The sequence below is a fragment of the Podarcis tiliguerta genome, assembly GCF_965153285.1.
Source record: "Podarcis tiliguerta genome assembly, chromosome: 3".
NCBI classification, from domain to species: Eukaryota; Metazoa; Chordata; class Lepidosauria; order Squamata; family Lacertidae; genus Podarcis; species Podarcis tiliguerta.
Genome location: NC_139536.1, coordinates 1,988,259 through 2,010,394, shown reverse-complemented (window position 1 = coordinate 2,010,394; position 22,136 = coordinate 1,988,259). Strand labels below are relative to the sequence as shown.

The 22,136-nt window shown below is 47.2% G+C and overlaps 1 protein-coding gene across 1 annotated transcript in view; it reads right to left on the bottom strand.

Moving 5' to 3' along the window:
• The window catches only part of OTOF (otoferlin), a 184,791-nt gene that overhangs the window by 73,837 nt on the left and 88,818 nt on the right, over positions 1 to 22,136 (bottom strand). The window contains exons 6-11 of the mRNA XM_083432494.1: positions 9,172 to 9,248; positions 8,081 to 8,207; positions 6,947 to 7,001; positions 5,383 to 5,514; positions 3,745 to 3,807; positions 1,375 to 1,459 (exon numbers count right to left, since the gene is read on the bottom strand). Of these exons, the coding sequence (XP_083288620.1) occupies positions 1,375 to 1,459; positions 3,745 to 3,807; positions 5,383 to 5,514; positions 6,947 to 7,001; positions 8,081 to 8,207; positions 9,172 to 9,248 (539 nt within the window). The remainder of the gene's footprint in view (positions 1 to 1,374; positions 1,460 to 3,744; positions 3,808 to 5,382; positions 5,515 to 6,946; positions 7,002 to 8,080; positions 8,208 to 9,171; positions 9,249 to 22,136) is intronic.

The following is a 22,136-nucleotide window of genomic DNA, read 5'->3' as shown; positions in this document are numbered from 1 at the left end:
GCACCCACCAAAGAGGATGGGCAGACTTCTGTGAAACCCATTATCAGTGAGGACCATGTCACTCTGCAAAGCGTGTGGCTGGACCACAAAAGTGGCAAGAACCAGTTTAGGAGGAGCCTCGTGGCTGAATGTTAGAGTGAAAAACTGTGGGGTGTAACCACTGGGAGCAGTCAAATACAGCATTCCTTTGTTTTCCTAGAGTGGACATGCAAGGGGATGTTTGGTCCAGCCAGTCAAAACTTCCTGTTCCTCCTGGCTTTTGCATGTGATAGAAGGTGGGCGTGACCTTACCTGTCCAGGTAACAAAAGGATGGGTCACACAGCATGCCTCTCTCTCTTTGACTTCCTTCTTCGTTGGACCAGCTTTTAGCTAGGACTGCTCTGCTAGCTCTCAGCTAGCAGAAGCACTGGGATTATTCTCCCACATAGAGTAGATCCACATGTACATAAAGTCATACCTTGGGTTTTTTCAGGTTACGGACTGCCAAAACCTGGAAGTACTGGAACGGGTTACTTCCGGGTTTCCGGGTTCATGCATGTGCAGAAGCGCTTAATCGCACTTTGTGCATGCACAGAAGTGCTGAATCGCAACCCATGTGTGCGCAGATGCGCTGCTGCGGGTTGTGGATGCTGCAGGTTGCAGATATGCATCCTGCACGGATCACGTTCACAACCCGAGCATCCACTGTATTTGTAACGAAGTCTGCCTTCAGGGATCCAACCGTGAACTGATGTAAGTAAACTTATTTTATTGACTTTGAATAAGATTGTGGCGTCTTTATTCTTTTAAGAGGGATTCAAGGGAATTTACCAGGAACGTAGAACTCAACCTGAGACAGACTGAATTGTGTAATAGTGAGAGGCTCACACGAGCCTACAACCAGCTATCAGCTGTGCATGTAAAAAGGGGAATGTAAACTCTGCTAAGTAAAGGAACTTGCTAGCACAAATTAGGAAGGATATTAATAAACAATATATCCTCTCCTGCCACCCTCAACATTCCCACAAAAACAATATCAGATAAAGTGCAGTGAGGGCTCTGCACGCAGAGGAAAAAAGATGGTTTGAGTATGTGTTTCTCAGGACTGTGGTTGGATGAAGAGATGGTGCGGGGGTGGCAGAGGGTGGTTGACTAGAGAAATGAACAGCTAAAATAATTCACTGCATTCTTGCATTACAGAGGATCAGACTAGGAAACCCTCAGGGGCCCTTGTAGCTCTATGATTCTATGAATAAAATTTGGCTAACTGGAAATTTGGTGCCAGCCTCCATATCAAACCGCCAAGGAGAAATTTCTCCCACAGCTACTGCTGCCGTCCTGACAGCATGAGAACAGCCTTCCACACCAGGAAAAAAAAAACTCTTTCCACCTACCTGGCTGGGTGTAAACGGTTCCGACGTCCATTTTGAAGGAGCCGACTAAGGTTCCACTGCGCAGGAGGTTTTTGGAATGAATCACCTTCAGGTTAAAGAAGGGAGGGGGAGAGTCGGAGGAGAGGTTTAGCGAGGAGCCTACCTTGCACCTCGCAGCAGACATTTCTGAGGAATGTGATAAACGGGCACCTACTGAACCCTAAATGCTACAGAAATGTTTGTTTGTCTGTTTGTTTTAACTGATAGGATGGATGTAAATTCACTTCAGTTAGCAAGGTGACCAGTTAGTCCAATCCTGTTTCTAAACGGTGGGTATTACCGTATTTTTCGCTCCATAAGATGCACTTTTTTCCTCCTAAAAAGTAAGGCGAAATGTCTGTGCGTCTTATGGAGCAAATGTGTGGTCGGTCGCTGGCTCCCTTGCCCAGCCCTCCATTGTTGAATGTTCTGCAGACGGAGGCTGTTTGTTTCCCCAGCAACATGGGACTGGTTGATTAGATTATCTGTCTGGAAACTGTAGAAACGGCTCCCTTTCCTTTCCTAAAGAAGCTGCAGAACTGTGAATTGAACCCCATAAAAACAGGATTTTTTCCCTTTGCAAAGTAAGCTCAACAACTTTGAGTTGATCCTCAAAAAACGGGGCTTTCCCCCTTTTCCCCTCTAAAAACTAGGTGTGTCTTATGGTAAGGTGCGTCTTATGGAGCGAAGAATACGGTAAATTACCCACCGAGGAAAGTTGAATCCCACAAGCCGTACCCAATGCAGTACCGTATTGGCCTGAATATAAGCCGCACCCAAATATAGGCTTCACCTTTAAAATTTGGGGGGGGGGGAGAGACGACCCCCCCGATTATAAGCTGCTCCCTTCCTCGCTGCTCCTGGCTGCATCCTGGGTGCAAGGGGAGGAGCTGGGCTGTGTTGCCGTCGGCCTTTCCCCTTCCTCTCTCTCTCCCTTCCCGGCCTTGGGGGAGAGTGTGGGGGTCTATGCACTGGGCGAGCTCTGCTTTGCCATGCTCCTAGAGCTGTTTGCCCAGCACTCCTGGCTACATAGCATAAGGTCATGAATATAAGCCGCACTTTAACTTTTCACAGTTAGAATTTGGGGGGAAAGTGAGACTTATATTCAGGACAATACGGTATATCTTACATGCAGGTTTGGTGCCAAAGATGTACACCCAAAAATTGCATATATCCAAACCTTCGTGCAGCGGTTCTCAACCTGTGGGTCCCCAGATGTTGTTGGACTACAACTCCCATCATTCCTGAGCTCTGGCCTAGGGACGATGGGAGTTGTAGTCCAACAACATCTGGGGACCCACAGGTTGAGAACCGCTGCCTTAGTGGGTGAGGCAGAGAGAGAGAAAATTTCCCATACTCCCAGAGCCCAGCAAGCAATGCTGGGAGCTTAAAAACTCTTTTTGTGGTGGGTAACCTAAGCACAGGGACGCGGGTGGCGCTGTGGGTTAAACCACAGAGCCTAGGACTTGCTGATCAGAAGGTCGGCGGTTCGAATCCCCACAACGGGGTGAGCTCCCGTTGCTCGGTCCCTGCTCCTGCCCACCTAGCAGTTCAAAAGCACCTCAAAGTGCAAGTAGATAAATAGGTACCGCTCCGGCGGGGAAGGTAAATGGAGTTTCTGTGCGCTGCTCTGGTTTGCCAGAAGCGGCTTAGTCATGCTGGCCACATGACCCGGAAGCTGTACGCCGGCTCCCTTGGCCAATAAAGCAAGATGAGCGCCGCAATCCCAGAGTCGTCCACAACTGGACCTAATGGTCAGGGGTCCCTTTACCTTTACCTAACCTAAGCAGACCTGGTGCAGAAAGATGTTTTAAGCTCTCTGCCTTGCTTGCTGGGCAAAGCCTGTTCGGCGTTTGCATTCTGACAGGCTAAGGATGCTCGCACAAGGAACCCAGATGGTCCCATGAAATCTCATACACAGAGCCAGTGCACAGCCATTTGAGATTCACATTTCTCTGCATTTTGCAACAGCAATACTCGACCAAAACGATGAAGAACAGAAATGCACACATTGGATAGAAGCACACATGATGCTATATCAGTGGAAGAAACATACAGGAATGCCATGCCGCAGAGGAAATTGCTTGCAAAAATATGTGTGTTAGATAAAACGGTGTTTGAACCCATTTCTTGGGGGATGAAGCTCTAGCCTCACATGCCCTAGAGTTGATTCATGTGCTGGTTTGGAGCATCAGGTATTTCTCTTAAACGGCACCCCATTTCTTCATCTGCATCTGTTCCAGCTCTCGTAAGGTTGTCTTCTCCTAAGCTGTTCATCCTCTATGTCAAAACTGGCCAGTTTACAAGAATTCTCCAACAGAGACAAGAGAGCAGGCAGAGAGTCTTGCTCACCGATATCTTGACGATTTTGTCGAACATGACATCTGGGGGAACGTGGAAGTCGAAGACAAAATACTGGGAGCAGGGAGGAAGGAGAGAGAAAAGGAGTGTGAGGGATTAGCCATGGTAAGAAAGAACATGATTAAAAAAACAAAACCCAATGTACAGTGGTGCCCCGCAAGACGAATGCCTCGCAAGACGGAAAACCCGCAAGACGAAAGGGTTTTCCGTTTTCAGAGGTGCTTCGCAAGGCGAATTTCCCTATGGGCTTGCTTCGCAAGACGAAAATGACGACAATTTTTGAGGGGGTTTTTCCGCTCCCCAACCCCTTTTTCTGAAGCGCTAAGCTGCTAATAGCCTTTTAGCAGCTAAACCGCTAATCCCCTAAGCCTTTAATAGCCGTTAATAGCCCTTAAACTGCCAATAGCGCTAATAGCGCTAATCCGCTAATGGGCTTGCTTCGCAAGACGAAAAAACCGCAAGACGAAAAGACTCGCGGAACGGATTCTTTTCGTCTTGCGAGGCACCACTGTATATCATTCTAGAAAGCCACTTCCGACGTAGAAGGCTCTCAGCCTCCGTGCAATTGAGGGAATCCCGATCGCATCATCCCCTGGCCAGCCAATCGGCTGGCCTGGGGGGCGTGGCCTGCTCCATTTAACGCAGGGGCTGCCAGGGATCTCCCTCTTTGTGGTCGCCATTAAGGGGCCTGGTAGGAATTTTCCCACTTGGCAAATTGGCACCAGCCACTTGGTTTTTCGCCTACCTCGTAGCAAATCATCACACCTTCCTTGGTATTGGCGGTTAGGCATTGGTATTGGTATTGTTATGTAGATGGAGGGAGGGTACCCGCATATTGAGAGTAATACGATAAAGGATTCCGGGGGGGGTGGCCCTGTCTGAAGCCTATGGAGGTGAGGGCATAAGGCACGCCCCCGAGCGGTGACCCCGGGGGAGTTCCTAGTTGATGTGCATCAGCAGGACTCCCCCTACTGGTGGGGACTTCAAGTGAACAGGCTGAAGCCGGATAGTCGGTTAGGACCAATGCCTAAGCCAATACCGCTCATCACCTGTAACCAATAAAGTTGTGGCCATATTTAGCCCATTAACCTTAAATATCTGTGTCATGTGTCTTTATTCCCACTGGGGGGAGGTGGGAACTCGCCACGCAACAGCCTTTCTCAACCTTGGGTCCCCAGATGTTGTTGGACTACAACTCCCATCATTCCTAGCCAGCATGACCAGTGGTCAGGGATGATGTGAGTTGTAGCTCTAGAACATCTGGGGACCCAAGGCTGAGAAAGGCTGTTCTAGAATCTTGACGTTCCGCTGCCACGGCCAAGGCAGAAATAAGGGTGAAAGTCTAAATCCCCTCAAAATATGAAGGGGGGAGGGATTCTTGAATTTTGAAAAAGTGGTGGTTTTTAAAATCATTTTTTCTTAGCAAGGCATTGAAATATCAGCATTCAGGGATAAGAGCACTCTTTGGGGCCTTTGCAGCATTGCTGCACTGAAGCATTCCTTTTGCAGAGTTTTTAACTTAAATTAAAATTGTCATTATGCAGAGGAGGGATGGATCAGTCCAGCCCAGCCCAGCCTCTTGCAAAGGAGACACAGGGCTTATCCACACAGCATAGGCAGAGACCTCACCTCATTGTAGTAGGGACAGTTGGTCGATTCTTTCATGGACGTGTATTTCTTCTCGTCCCCCACCTCCACGCAGACCACGGGGTCCATGTTGAGCCCCACCAGCTGCCGCGCCTCAATGACCGTGACGCTGACCTGGTTGGAGAAGAAGTGGTTAGCAGTGACCTGGGCCACCCAGAGTTTGGCGCCATCTTCCTTTATTCCCTCTCCTCGCTCTGTCCCTAAAGGGAGCTGTGGGGCATTATTGCAGTCAAACCAGAAACTGTGGAGAGTGTATTAACTTATGGTCTGTGTGTGTGGTTTGGGGGCTGCACGGTCAGGGGAAAAACAATGCTGTCTAGGGTTGTAAAGACTGCGGAGAGAATAATTGGGTGCACTCTTCCCACCTTGGATCAAATCTATGCTTCCAGGTGCCATAAGAAAGCGGCAGAGATAGTGCAGGATAGTGCGCACCCCGGAAATGATCACTTTCAGCTTCTGCCTTCTGGAAGAAGGTACAGGCTTATAAAGACTAGGACTAGCCGTCTGAGAAACAGTTTCTATCCAAATGCAATTCTGGTTCTAAATGCAGCGTAAGGAGTCTCTATAGTATATTGTATTTTAAAATGGGGTTTCAGAGTTTTTAGGGGCTTTTGAATGTTTTATGTAGATTTTAGGGAAGTTTTTAATATTTAATGCTGTATTGTTTTTAACACTTGATTGGGAGCCGCCCAGAGTAGCTGGGGAAACTCAGCCAGATGGGCGGGGTATAAATAAATTATTATTATTATTATTATTATTATTATTATTATTATTATTATTATTTTCAATTTCATTGTTCTGTATGGGACAATGACAATAAATATATTGTATATTGTATATATCGTATATTGTATATTCATGTTTTGCCGGATGGGCTCATGAAGGGGCTGAGGCTCAGGGAGTTTTCCTGTTAAAATTGCTAGAGAGAACTCTGTGACATCATTTCCTTTGTCTGCTTTGGCAGGAAGCTGTAATACTACATCCTTCCTTCCTGCCTGGTCAGCCTCTTCTTTCTTCATCATGTTTCCAAGCTGACCACACATGCATGTCTGAGCTCTGCAGTTCAGGCACCATTTTTGAATGAAGAAGAAGAAATAAAAATTTGTAATAATATGTGTACCTTGCCCATCTGACTTGGGTTGCCCCAGCCACTCCGGGCACCTTCCAACATATATAAAAACATAATAAAACATTGCACAATAAAAAAGCTTCCCTATACGGGGCTGCCTATTTTTTACTTTTAGAACTTAGATAATAGTTATAAACCTGCCTTCATTTAGCTACTTTAATTGCCGCTTCAAGACCCAGATTATGTAAGTAAATACTACTTTTACTTCTTCACCAAACAATATGTGTGTGTCGAAATAAAAAATTAAAATTAAAAAAGAAGTCCAGTAGCACCTTAGAGACCAACTAAGTTTGTTCCGGGTATAAGCTTTCGTGTACATGCACACATCTTCAGATGTGTGTGTGTGTTTCTGTGTGTGTGTTGTTAAGGCAGAGGGTGCGACGGTTCCCCATGAAAGAGAGACAGGAAGTAGCTTACCTGGTAGTCCATAGGCCTCCCAGCGCTGGGCTCCATTTTAATATCTGGCTTGGATCTGGAAAAGGGAATGATCACAGTCAGAAAAGTACTCAGCACAGTTCCCAAACACTATCTCAGTAAGCTGCACAAGAGCCCTAGAAGGTAGGTCAGCATTATGTTTGCCAGATGGAAGTCGAGGGTGGACAGCTTTCCCCTCGACATCAGAATTCCATATATGAATTGTGCCCTGCTTAGCAGGTTCTGGAAAAGAGAAGATCTTTTGCCCCTAGGGATGCACATCCTACTTCTCCTGGAGCAAGCTTGTTTTCTCCTGCTCTGGAGGGCAGGACTCGAACCCATGGCTTCAAGCTACAAGAAAGGAGATTCCCACTAAACATCAGGAAGAACTTTCATCTTCTTCTTATTATTATTAAATTTTATTTAACATAATTATTACAAAATACAAGCAAAATGCATACAAATATATACATACATTTTTCAGATAAGCACACATATATAAAAAAGAACAAAAAAGGAAAAAGGAAGAAAAGAAAAAAGAAAAAAAGAAAAAGAAAAAATAAGAAGAAAAATTGGAAGAATTTCTTCCAAATTTATTCTACAAATACCTCAATAATAAAATTTCATTGACTTCCATCCCTTACGCTCCACTTCCTATATACCTTTTAAGCAAATTTGTATCTGTTATTCCGTATTTTCCCCATACAATCTCATACAAATATTCTAATCAATAGGTTTTCTATGTTTTTCATAAATCTATTCTAAACACAACCAATACCTTGCACTTAATCCTTGTCTACATAAATAACCATTTAAACATTTCCATTGTTTCTGGATCCTTTAAGGAAGAACTTTCTGATGCTAAGAGCTGTTTGACTGTGAAACAGACGCGCACAAGAGGTGGTGGAATCTCCTTCCTTGGAGGTTTTTAAGGAAAGGTTGGATGGCCATCTGCCATGGATGCTTTAGTTGAGATTCCTACAACGCAGGGGGTTGGACTAGATGCCTCTGGGGGTCCCTTCCAACTCTACAATTCTATGATATCTAACTTGGAGCCATCCATGTTAATCTGAGTAAAGGATAATTGACGGCAAGCTTTGGACTCCATCCCTCAGCCTGCCTTGCAAGCCTGCTCACCTCTTGTTGGATACATTGGTGGTGACGGCTGTGACCGATGCCAGGGAGATGGTGTCTGGATCCAGCCCACCTCCCAGCCGCATTGCCTTCCGGTCCAGGTCTTCGGCTTCCAGGACCGCCGGTTCATCTGCCATGGAGAGAGACGCAAATTCATAGTTAAGCCTCTTAATCTGAGCTCTTGGTCTGTCAGTGGCTCCTCCTGGGATCTGTGGAGTATAAAAGGCAGGGAGACATGGACTTCTCTGCCATTCCCTTTAGCCAGGAGCTGTTTCTGGGAAGCTGCATCCATAGATACAAAGAATTCAAAGGATATTTTGTTAAGTGTGATTGTTTAATTGCACCCTGGAATGCCTGTACGTATATTGCTGAAAGGGTTTAACATTGGAAACTTCTGTTGTTGTATACTAAAGCTAGAAAGCGCTCTCTAAGCTTCTAGCTGGGTGAATAATTAACTGTTGAAGTTCCCTGTTCTTTCACTTGGGTGTTTAACCTTAGATCATATGATTAAGGTATTCAGTTGCAAATCTCCGTTTTGAGGGGAGTTGACTTTGGGTCTTTTGTTCCCAGGATAAATGAGAGGAAGATGCGCTAATGATTGTCTTCCAGAAGGAACAGCCTCAGGCTAATGAAATGCAGGCTAATGGATTCTGTGTAAGGAGAGAGAGAGAGAGAGAAAGACCTTTGATTCTTTACTGGACTTAACCGTCCAGGAGTTTTTTTTTAACCTTTACCTTACCGTACGTGTTCAGAGTTATATTATATTTCTAAGAAGAAGATGCTGAACCTATGCTTTGATAACCATATATCTTATGGAACGGTTTGGATGCATCATTGATTGTTTTTGTACCTGTTTTGGAGACGTTCTTGTTAGTAAAGCTTGAATCATATTTATGGGTCTGGAGAATATTTTCATCCCACAAGGAGTCAGTGTTTATGCATCCAATTTCTTCAAGCTGCACTATATTAATATCAGCAATATACTTTTCTCCTTGACCTGGACCTGGACCCCTCAGATATGCACTGCAAAAGGTCTCAGTGGTCACAATTCCCTGCCACCCAGAAGACCAGGAAGTGAGGGTGCAAAGGGTTACCTTGCTTCCTGTGGTGGTCATCTTTTTGACCACGTGCTTTGCCCAGCTTCATGGCTGAAAAGACGCCTTTCCCAGCTCTGTAAGAAGGAGTAGGCAGAGTGTCAGTGTCGTTGCGCCCCTTTACAGCAGGAATCCCAAATACATACATACATACACAACAGGTCTTGGCCCCTAGGAGCTTACAATCTGAACTTTGACAGTGGGGAGAGCCAAGCAGAGAGAAGAAAGAGTAAGGAAAAGGAGAGAGAGAATATAAGGAGATTTATTTATTTATTATAAGAGCGCTTATAAACTGCCAACTCATCTATCTATCTATCTATATCTATCTATCTATCTATCTATCTATCTATCTATCTATCTATCTATCATCTATCTCATGGTAGGATGCAATAAAATGATCAAAACATTTTTTAAAAAATGCAGAACAAATGAGCTGTGCTAATTATCAACCCCCAAAGTTGGGATCACCTCCAAAGTTTTGCAATCGTTTTGCAGAACAAACCCTGCATTTTGCTGCACGTCCGAGACTGAGTAATTGATACATCAAACCCAGGTTCCTAGGCATCACCCCAAAATCCTGCACCGTCCGATTCACTCCAAACCTGTGCCAAAGTTTTGCGGAGCAAACCCATGTTTTGCAGTGCCCCAAAACTAAGCAATTATCAAACTGGGGTTCCTGGATATCTCACCCCCCCCCCAATTCAACATTTATCAAAACATGTGCCAAATTTTTGCAAATGAATTGCAACTGAATTGCAGGGCAAACCCTGAGTTTGGAAGTGCCCCTCAAAACTGTCTGTCTGACCTAACCAGCATGGGGCAATACTAATCACCCCTAATCCAACACTGTACAGTTTACTCCAAACCTGTGGCCAAGTGCTGCTGCAGTTTGGATGGTCAGATCAGCTGCACCGTTTTGGAGGCTCTGCAAAACATTGCAAAATGATTGCACAGGATCCCAGAATTTGGGGCTTGTTGTTAGCACAGCTGAACAAATGACCAGCGCTGAACCCAGTGACTTCTCTCTCTATATATAAAAAAGCACTTAGCCAAACATACTTTCCCAGCAGCAGGCAAAATAGCAAAAGTGAAGGTGCCCGCTATATTGAATGCCTTCGTTTGTGCAGATACTAAATGAATCTGAGGCCTTCTCCAGTTGATCATAGGGACCTGGACAGTGGATAAGGGACAAGATGCTGAGACTGTGTTTGGGGATGAAGGCTGGGGGGAGTTGAATGTGGAAACGACGAAAGGATTTGACAGTTGTGTTTATCCAAACGGCATGGAAAGATATTGAGCGGAGGTTCCCTAAGGCTTCTTGCAAGAATTACCGTATTTTTCGCTCTATAAGACGCACCAGTCCACAAGACGCACCTAGTTTTTGGAGAAGGAAAACAAGAAAAAAAATATTCTGAATCTCAGAAGCCAGAACAGCAAGAGGGATCGCTGCACAGTGAAAGCAGCGATCCCTCTTGCTGTTCTGGCTTCTGGGATAGCTGCGCAGCCTGCATTCGCTCCATAAGACGCACACACATTTCCCCTTACTTTTTAGGAGGGAAAAAGTGAGTCTTATAGAGCAAAAAATACGGTACTTTCTTGTAATTATTTCACACGTCAGTCATGTCCACACCCAGAGTTTCAGATACAATGTAATTACTCAAATTCCCATTGGTATATGACGCTTCTTGGCCTTATTTCCATTCCTGTTTCGTCACCCTATTGTAAGATATATCTTGGAGTCTCTCTCTTTTTTATCAATAAATTTTTATTGTTTTCATTAAACATAATACATACACTCATAATACGTTTATAACATATATACTCCACATAGTTAACTTTAGCTCCACCGAACTTCGGACTTCCCTCGATCCCTTCGGTACGTATCATATATTTCCAAACATTACGTATTTTGTTTAATTAAGTTATTTTTGCTACCCATTGTGAAAGTTATTCCAGCCCTGCCAGTGTCTTGAATTCTTCATAATTGTCTCTTATATACATCAGATATTTGCTCCAACTTTCTTGAGACTTCTGTTCGTCCTGGTCTCGCATTTTTCCTGTTAATCTGGCCAGCTCTGCATAAGTCGTCATCTTGACCTGCCATTCCATAATAGTAGGTATTACATCTGTTTTCCAGTTCTGGGGCAGCAGAGTTCTTGCTGCCGCCCTGGCATATAGAAAATATTTTGGTCTTTTTTTAAAATTTCCTTTCCCATCAATCCTAGTAGAAAGGTTTTGGGCTTTTTTGCGAAGATATATCCTGGAGTATCCTGGAGCATTTTTAAAAAGTAGAGACATCACCTTGCCAACAAAGGTCCGTATAGTAAAAGCTATGGTTTTCCCAGTAGTGATGTATGGAAGTGAGAGCTGGACCATAAAGAAGGCTGATCGCCGAAGAATTGATGCTTTTGAATTATGGTGCTGGAGGAGACTTTTGAGAGTCCCATGGACTGCAAGAAGATCAAACGCATCCATTCTTAAGGAAATCAGCCCTGAGTGCTCACTGGAAGGACAGATCCTGAAGCTGAGGCTCCAAGACTTTGGCCACCTCATGAGAAGAGAAGACTCCCTGGAAAAGACCCTGATGCTGGGAAAGATGGAGGGCGCAAGGAGAAGGGGACGACAGAGGACGAGATGGTGGGACAGTGTTCTCGAAGCTACAAACATGAGTTTGACCAAACTGCGGGAGGCAGTGGAAGACAGGAGTGCCTGGCATGCTCTGGTCCATGGGGTCACGAAGAGTCGGACACAACTAAACGACTAAACAACAACAACAACATCCTGGAGTCTCAGCCCTTAGCTCAGGCTTCCCCAAACATGGGGCCTGCAGGTGTTTCAGATTATACTACAACTCCCAGCTGCCTGCTGGTGGGAGTTGTAGTTTGACACATCTGGTGGCCACCCAGTTGGAGAAGCCTGCCTTAGAGAATGGTGCCACGGTTTGGGTGCAGGGTCAAATCGGATGATGCCTTGAGTACAATCGTTGGGGTTTTGTACTCATTGCAGGGGGTTGGACTAGAAATCAGGATTCAGCAAACTTTTTCAGCAGGGGGCCAGTCCACTGTCCCTCAGAACTTGTGGGGGGCCGGACTATATTTTGATGGGGGGGGGGAACGAATTCCTATGCCCCACAAATAACCCAGAGACGCATTTTAAATAAAAGGACACATTCTACTCATGTGAAAACACGCTGATTCCCAGACCGTCTGCAGGCCGGAGTTAGAAGGCGATTGGGCCGGATCCGGCCCCCAGGCCTTAGGTTGCCTACCCATGGACTAAGATATTCCTTAGGGTCCTCTACAATACTATGATTGCTGAACTTGCAAACAAGTTTCTTTGTAAGACAAGAACCTCAGTAGCCCTATAAGTGCCCACATCAGCTCCCAAAAGAACAAACTACAGTGGTGCCCCGCAAGAGGAAATTAATTCGTTCTGTGAGTTTTTTCGTTCTACGAGTTTTTTCGTCTTGCGAATCACCGCTGTGTATTGGTGGTTTCCCATAGGAATGCATTGGCGGCTTAAAAAAAAAAAAGGCGCAAGACGTTCTGTCTTGCGAAGCAAGCCCATAGGGAAATCCGTCTTGTGAAGCAACTCAGAAAACAGAAAACTCTTTTGTCTTGCGAGTTTTTCGTCTTCCGAGGCATTCGTCTTGCGGGGGCACCACTGTACAGTAAATTGCAGGAGTGCCAGACTCATGGTTGGGCCTTTCCTCTACCTCCTTCGCCTCACCTAACAACAACAACAACAACAGCAATAACAACAACAACAACAACAACAACAACAACAACAACAACAACATTTCTACCCCGCCCATCTAGCTGGGTTGCCCCAGCCACTCTGGGCGGCTTTCAACAGAACATTAAAAACAGAATAAAACTTCAAACATGCAAAAAAGGAGAGCCAGAGTTTTGGGGTACGAGCTAAAAGCTGGAAGCTGGAGACACAGAGACCTGCTTGCTCTGTGCTGGATTCAAAGCTGTGGCTAATGGAGAAGCCAGATCTTCTGGGGTGTCAATTCTGTGGGCCCCTCCATCCTAGGCTCAGGTTGCACATGTGTGTGAATAAAACCATATACCACTGTACCTTGGTTCTCAAACACCTTGGGACTCAAACGCTTTGGTTCCCAAACACCGAAAACCTGGAAGTAAGTGTTCTGGTTTTGAACGTTTTTCAGAAGCTGAACCTCTAATGCTGTTGTCGGCTATCGTTTCTGGGGCGCCTGCACCAATCAGAAGCTGCGCCTTGGTTTCCAAACATTTCGAAAGTCAAACGGACTTCCGGAATGGATTAAGTTTGGCGCTTTTGTTTTTGCTATTTATTTTGCATTTTCTAAGGGGAAGGGGAAGAGATGATTTTGCGCAGCCCGGCCCCTACACTCTGGATTTCTTTTTACATAAATAAATAAATGTCCGGAATCTGAAACACGAGACCTGCTTACAGGCACTCAGCTGACGCATAATGAAAAGCTAATTAACGGATGAATAATTAACATTCCTTTTAAATCAGAGAAGTGGGGTGGGGGATCATTTGCCAGGATGAGGGGGGAGGGGAGAGGGAGGATGTCATGAAATGAGGACTCTAGAGTGATGGGTCTGGTTATTCCAGAGGCAAATGGAGAGGAGGGGACGTTTTGGAAGGTCCCAAACAGTCCAGGCTAAATTCCAGATCTGCTCCTGTGGAAGGGCCATAGAGCATTTCCCTTGTATAGTTCCCTCTTCCTATAAGGCTAGGATGGGTTAGACCATAGCCATTGTGGCTAGTGGCCACAGATAGCCCTCAAGGACAGAACAGGAGGATGATTGCAAGCGGTATGTTACAATGGCTGTGCAGGCGGATGAAGGCTGCAGCAGATAAGAATCTACCCGCCTTCATGATACTCTTGCCATCGGAATAGAGCCTCACTGCAAAGACTGCATTGGTCAGTGTGCATGGTTCTCCACACATGAAACAAATTCACGCACAGGCGCCTTCTGAAAAGCCATCCCTCCTCCATGAAAGGTAAAGGTAAAGGACCCCTGACAGTTAAGTCTAGCCACGAACAACTCTGGGGTTGCGGCGCTCATCTTGCTTTACTGGCCGAGGGAGCCGGCGTTTGTCTGCAGACAGTTTTCCCGGGTCAAGTGGCATGACTAAGCCGCTTCTGGCGAAACCAGAGCAGTGCATGGAAATGCCGTTTACCTTCCCGCCGGAGTGGTACCTATTTATCTACTTGCACTTTGACGTGCTTTCGAACTGCTAGGTTGGCAGGAGCAGGGACCGAGCAACGGGAGCTCACCCCGTCGTGGGGATTCGAACCGCCAACCTCCCGATCAGCAAGCCCTAGACCACAGCGCCACCCGTGTCCCCATGAATTTGTCTAACCCTCTTTAAAAATCCATCGCTGCTTGCACATCATTTCTTTCCCTGACAGCAGCAGGTAGGGAGACTGGGCACCGGAGGCAGCCGTTGAATGCGTTCAATATGTGGTATAGTCACCCGAGAAGGCTGTACCATGCGTCCCCATGAAGAGCCGAGTCCTTTATTCACACACACACAAGCACAAACACTCAAGGTCAACACTCCAGCAAATATATGACGCCTCCAGCGATGGACACCTTTCCCCCTAGGTTTGAGTTCTGGTTTTCTGGGTCAAGAACAGCGATTTGCTGGTATTAAAAGCACTCCCAAGAAACTAGTCCTCTTTAGCGTGTTCCTCTTGCATGCCATCTGTTTCTGATGTCCAGACGCTGAATAATAAAAAATGCAGTGCTCCCGTCCACCCACCCAGACGCGCTAATCTTGCCCATGACCCTGTTATGGGGTGGCACCTTGCATTCATTACCTCCCCCCCCCAACAAAACCAGAGATAAACAAACCAATCACCTACCTGTGTCCCAGGTATGACAGACTCTACCTGTGTCTCACGACTACCATCCCAGCAGAGGACAGGGGGCTTGGGATGGGGGGGGGAGAGAGAGAGAGAGCAGGGCAGCTCGTCTCAGGGTGGGGGAACCCGTCGTCCGCTCCCACCCTTTCCCCGGCCCCTCGAGCGGCCTCAAACCCAGGCCCTGCTGCCCCCCATTTTCCTCCGGCGAGGGGAGCAGAGTGGCACTGATGCTCAGTTAGCGGCTCTGGTGGTGAACTGACACCGTCGCCTTCGTGAATATTGGATGAGAACATCCGAGACAGAATGGGACGCTCGGAGCGGCCGCCATACGAGGTGCCACTGGAGAGGTTGGTTGGGGCGCCCACTCTAGATGCTTCCCCAAAAGCAGCTTCAGTGATTTGGTCTCTTGGCTAGGCCATGGGCTCTCTTCCCTTTCCGCTAGCCCTCTGGGCTCATGTTTTCCGGGGTGCTGGGGAAAGAAAGAGCCTCTTTCTCCCGCAATTCCAGATGGACTCGTCCAGGATCCGATTACAGCCTGCAGATGAATTATTCAGGCTTTATCTGCCTTTATAATAGCGGAGAAGGTGTGCCGCAGAGACGAGAGGATGAACGCCGAAAAGGCGTACGGTCAAGGGGACAAGGAGTTGGCTCAGAGACCTGCGGCTGGGTACGTTCCCGGCGCTTGGGAAAGAGCCCATAGCTCAGAAGGACCCAGGCTGCTCCGGCGGAAAGAGACTTGTTGGCAGGGGAACGGCGAGTTCAAGAAAGCGTGGCAAAAGTTTATGAAATTAAGCATGGCACTCAGATAGTGGGTACAGGGAAGATGGTCTCTCTCTCTCTGGTAACACTAGAACTCGTGGTCATCGAAGGAATGTTGGCGGAACCGAGACAGATTTTAGAAAAGGGCTTCTTCACGCAGCACAGAGTCGAACTGCGGAACTCACTGCCACAGGGGTGGCCAGCAACTTGAATGGCTTTAAAAGAGGATTAGGCAGATCTGTGGGCTCTCAATGGCTATGTTCTGCTTCCACAGCTGGAGACAGTTAATTCTGGAAACCCCAGAAGGGGAGAAGGCTCTTGTGCTTGGATCCTGCTTGCTGGTTTCATATTACGGGCAGAGCATTGCCATCCTGGCTAGTAGCCATCAATAGCCCTCTCTTCCTCCATGAATTTGTTCAATCCTCTTTTAAAGCCATCTAGACTGTGAGCAGGCTCCTGTGGCAGTGAGTTCCATAGTTCAGCTATGCACTGCGTGATGAAGTCCTTTGAAGAACATTTCCAAGCACAATTCAAAGTGTTGGTGTTGACCTTTAAAGCCCTAAACGGCCTCGGCCCAGTATACCTGAAGGAGCATCTCCACCCCCATTGTTCTGCCCGGACACTGAGGTCCAGCTCTGAGGGCCTTCTGGCGGTTCCCTCACTGCGAGAGGCCAAGTTACAGGGAACCAGGCAGAGGGCCTTCTCGGTGGTGGCACCTGCCCTGTGGAACACCCTCCCACCAGATGTCAAGGCAATGAACAACTATTTTACTTTTAAAAGACAACTGAAGGCAGACTTGTTTAGGGAAGTTTTTAATGTGTGACATTTTAATGTATTTTTAATCTTTGTTGGAAGCCGCCCAGAGTGGCTGGGGAAACCCAGCCAGATGGACGGGGTACAAATATATTATTATTATTATTATTATTATTATTATTATTATTATTATTATTATCCATCCTGAATCTTCCAAATTTCCAGCTTTACTGGATGTAGCATTGGGAGAGAGAGAGAGAGAGAGAGAGAGAGAGAGAGAGAGAGAGAGAAGCTTGATTTTATAAACTCCTATCTTCTGCCTCTTCCTCGCCTTCTCTCTAAACTAAAAAGTCCCAAATGCTGAAACCTTCCTTCATGGGGGAGAAAGTTTCTCTTGGAAAGTCGGCCTACATCCGAAGGACTAAGGCATCGCAGGGACAGAGAGAGAAATGTTAGATAGGAAGAGAAACTGCAGCGATCGCGGCACCTACTTGTTTGATTTGTCTTTTCCTTTGCTGAGATGAGTGGACGGTCGTGCGGGATATGCCAAATTAAACACAAGGAAAATGTGAGGGATTGTGCATAAGTACTAAGAATATCAATCAAACACACACAATCTTTTCTATTACTTAAAAGAAAAAGAATTCCTGCTCTGTGTCCAAGGAGATCAAAGGACATGCATAGTTCCACACACACACAAATATCCATTTTATCCCCATAACACCCCTGTAAGGTAGGCAAGTTGAGTGGTGATTTGAACTCAGGTCTTCCCAATGAACATATCCAGGCATGGCAAGGGGTGGCTGGGGGAGACTGCCACTTGCTGCCTTTTCTCAACAACCCATAATACTTTCCGGTGAGGGTTTTCTTCCCACTCGTCATCCTGAAAAGGATATCCCCAGGTTATTCAGAAAAGACAGCAAACTGTAGCACTGCAAACCAGGGACTAGAAACTTAAGTTGGGAGCTGAAAGGGGCAAGCTGCAATACCTGAACAAATGACGGTGTTTTTTCTCTTTCCCTTTAGCTTTATCTCTGAAAGGACACAAGCCACGTGGTTCAAAAAAAACACACCAAAATTACAAGAACAGAATGCTTTGCCCAGACACCTGGATTTCCCAAAGTGAACTCTACAATGCACACACACACCAAAAAACCATGCCTTGCCCCAGTTGGAAAACCACAGCAAACCCACACACAGCTTGGAGGTAGACTAGCCAGTGGCAAGATCACACAGGGAGAGACTTTCAGCGACTTTTTGGTGACAAAGGAAGTTGAAACATTCAGATTCCCTGCCTATTGATACCAGGCAAGAACCTTCACTGGACTCCATTTGGCACCTCCTGAAAACATTCTGGTGCAGGAGTCTAGAATGTTGATGTGACTTTTAATCTACCGTATTTTTCGCTCTATAGGACGCACTGGACCATAGGAGGGGGAGAACAGGGGGGGAAAAATTCTCCCCCTCTCTGCTCAGCGCCCCTTCAGCGAAACAGCAGGAGAAACGGAGCCCCTTCCATTTCTCCTCCCGCTTGGCTGAAGGGGCGCTGCGCAGCTCTCCCTCTCTGCTGAAGCCAGGAGAGTCTTGCTCTCCCGGCTTCAGCGAAAGCAACATGTAGCCTCCGGAGCGCAGTGCGAGTTCCCGCTGCGCTCCGAAGGCTTCAGGCGGCTATCCCTGAAGCCTGGTGAGCGAAATGGGTTGGTGCGCACCAACCCCTCTCGCTCTCCAGGCTTCAGCGAAAGCAACGCGAAGCCTCCGGAGCGTGGAGGGAGCGTTCCCTCTGCGCTTCGGAGGCTTCACGTTGCTTTCGCTGAAGCCAAGGAAACTGCATTCACTCCTTAGGATGCACACACATTTCCCCTTAATTTTTGGAGGGGAAAAAGTGCGTCCTATACAGCGAAAAATACGGTATTTTTATTTTTTATTTCCAAAGGCCTTGAATTATTGCTGTCAATTTTTTTCTATTGTCTTGTCCCTTTCTTTTGTAAACGGCTTTGAGTTTTGCGGTGCTTTCCCATTCAAGCGCTGCATAAATTTTATGGAATAAAGATAAATATAAGACTCCATAAAGGTAAAGGGACCCCTGACCGCTAGGTCCAGTCGTGGACGACTCTGGGGTTGCGGCGCTCATCTCGCTTTACTGGCCGAGGGAGCCGGTGTACAGCTTCCGGGTCATGTGGCCAGCATTACTAAGCCGCTTCTGGCGAACCAGAGCAGCGCACGGAAATGCCGTCTACCTTCCCGCCGGAGTGGTACCTATTTATCTACTTGCACTTTGAGGTGCTTTCGAACTGCTAGGTTGGCAGGAGCTGGGACCAAGCAACGGGAGTTCACCCCGTCACGGGGATTCGAACCACTGACCTTCTGATCGGCAAGTCCTAGGCTCTGTGGTTTAACCCACAGCGCCACCCGTTTCACTATAGGCCTCCATAGACGTGCATGAATAAGTATAAAATAATGGAACCGGGAGAGGGAGTGGAGGGAATTCAATTAAGATGTATGAGTTAAATTTTGGATTATGGTGTTCTCTCTTTTTTGGATCTTTTTTTGTTATTATAAAATTAATAAATTGTAATGAAGGAAGGAAGGAAGGAAGGAAGGAAGGAAGGAAGGAAGGGAGGAAGGAAGGAAGGAAGAGGAACTGCAGCCCAGAAGACATGCATGTACCTGGGGTCTCCATGCTCATCGCTGTTGCAGAAGAGCAAAAGCAGTTGGCAATTAAATCACGGGAGCCGAAGGCAGAGAAGCTCATTTCCTTCCTGCTCAGAAAAACCACTTAGCCTGACACATGCAAGGGCCGTTTTCCGCATTCCAGGGGGTTGGACTAGAGAACCTTTAGGGGTCCCTCCAAAATACCATTCTATGATGCTCTGACCTGGGAAGGTAGACTGTCCACCTTTCGAGGTTTTTAAGCAGAGGTCTGGTGGCCCTCTGTCGGGGATTCGTGAGCTGTGCTCCCTGCATTGCAGAGGGCTGGACTAGATGGCCCTTGAGGGTCCCTCGCAACTTACAGTGCTAGGATTCGAAGGAACTCCTTGACTCCGAATCGGTCACTCCTCAAACAACTGCAGCTCGGCGGTGATTGCATGGTCAGTAACACAGACCAAGAGAACCGCTACACACACACACACCCCATGCACCCCAAAACAGGAAAAGGGATGCTATCTGAGCCTTTCACCACCTTGGAAGAGGTAGAGAAACAGCTGGGCTTGGTGGATCGGGTCCATTAAGGCCTTAAAATCTCAGCCACCCATGGTCCAGGAGCCGCTGTTTCTTGGGGGGGTTGTCAACTGCTCCTGGACCTCAAGCGCCCCCTGGAACCTGGGGGTTGGACTAGATGACCCTTGGCTCCCTTTCAACTCTATAGTTCTGTGATATATATTGCTATACAGTGGTACCTTGGTTTGCAAAAGTCTTGGATCAACCATGTCAAATCCAGAAGTCTGTGTCCCTTTTTTTGGATTACAACCCATTTTTGGGGGGGACACCCCATTGGCAAAAACACGCCTTGGGTTACAACCTGCTTTGGTTTACAACCGGACCTGCGGAACCGATTATATTACGGAAATTACTGGGGGGGGGGCACATCTTTAAAGTTAAATGTTACAAATATTATGCCTGTATCCTTTCAACTTGACAGCTCAGGGAAGTTACCTAGCTTTAAAAATACTATAAAATCATCTCCTTTCCCAGTTCCCCCCATTCCAAAGCTATTTTCCCCTTGAAAAATAAGGACTCCAGAGGTGACAATTGCTGGGCTCATTGTTAGCCAAGGGAAGCCAAATCTCATCACCTGACTTGCCTCAGGCTCCAGACAGGCAAAGGAACTTCTATTGTACTTTTGGGTGGTGGGTACTTAAGACATATTTGTCTATGCTAATCTTATACCTGGGTCTTGCCCTGCCATGTCTGCTTATGCTAATCTTGTACCAAGGACTTGTCTGGACATGTTTGCCAAGGTTGAACTAGTGTAACCCCTGTCTAAGGTAAAGTTAAAGGGACCCCTGACCATTAGGTCCAGTGCACAGCTTCTGGGTCATGTGGCCAGCATGACAAAGCTGCTTCTGGCGAACCAGAGCAGCGCACGGAAATGCCGTTTACCTTCCCTCCAGAGTGGTACCTATTGATCTACTTGCACTTTGACGTGCTTTCGAACTGCTAGGTTGGCAGGAGCAGGGACCGAGCAACGGGAGCTCACCCCGTCGTGGGGATTTGAACCGCCGACCTTCTGATCGGGAAGTCCTAGGATCTGTGGATTAACCCACAGCGCCACCTGCGTCCCAAGCCCTGTCTACCCCTCCCCTTTTGTGACATGTCAGTGATGTAGCAATGATGTAGCAATGATGCTGTACAAACTGTATTCTGGGATATGGTGGGAAACTTTTAAAAGTCCTTGTCACCCCATCCTCGGGGTTCAAAATTCCTCTTTGAACCTGCTGCGCAATAAACTTTGGTCTACAGCTATTTGCTCCGGTTGGTGGCTGGACTCCTTCCTTTATTCCGCAGGGACCCTCGGGCTCTGCCTGACCAGCTGAGGGGCTGAGCAGCCTCGCACCTAGATTTTTCCATAACAGTTGTAAACCAAGCTATATTTTGAGTCTCTTCTTGTTAGCCCTCCCCTGTTCCTGGTCCACTTGTGGTTTACTCTGCCGCACGATCTGTGCATTCTCAGAGAGTCTTGGTTGGGCTTTCGTGGGTCTCGGGGACTGGACCCCAAATTTCGGAACCAGTCCTGGGGCTCCATCTTGGCACGGAGAAAATGCTTTTTTTGGGGGGAGCCTAGGAGGGGCCTTGGCTCCCAACTGCAAGGAAAGAGGTTGCACCAGAGTTTCGCGCAGAGTGTAACTACCTGGCCACGGATTGGTACCCATCACGGCTCTTACTCCCGAATCCTGATGGTCTGCTGGATTAGGGGACAGGAGAGCAGAAACAAGACATCAGCTTTAGGATTTAGCAGTCATTCCTGCATTGCAGGGGGCTGGACTAGATGGCCCCTGGAGAGCCCTTCCAACTCAACAATGCTATGATTCTATGACTGAGGGGGGATGGGGAATGGTTTTGCTCAACCCAGGAATTCAGGAAGCTTCCTTAAACCAAGTCTAAACATCTAGACCAGCATTTAAAGCCCTAAATAGCCTCGGTCCTGTATACCTGAAGGAGCATCTCCACCCCAATCATTCAGCCCGGACACTGAGATCCAGCGCTGAGGGTCTTCTGGCGGTTCCTTCCCTGTAAGAAGTGAAGCTACAGGGAACCAGGCAGAGGGCCTTCTTGGTGGTGGCGCCTGCCCTGTGGAATGCCCTCCCATTAGATGTCAAGGAAATAATCCACTATCTGACTTTTAGAAGACATCTGAAGGCTGCTGACCAATGGCCGCTCCCTTCCTGCCATCCCCCCATTCATTTCTAGCTACTTTTCTGGTTGCGGGGAGTGGGGGTAGATATAAGCTTCCTTTAGCTGCAGTTCCTGCATTGCAGGGGGTGGACTAGAGGACCTCAGGGCTCCTCCCAACTCTACAATTCTCCTCTGCTGGGAGAAAAGCAGTTTCAATAGTGCGGTTTGAGGAGACGTGGGGGGGGGGATACGG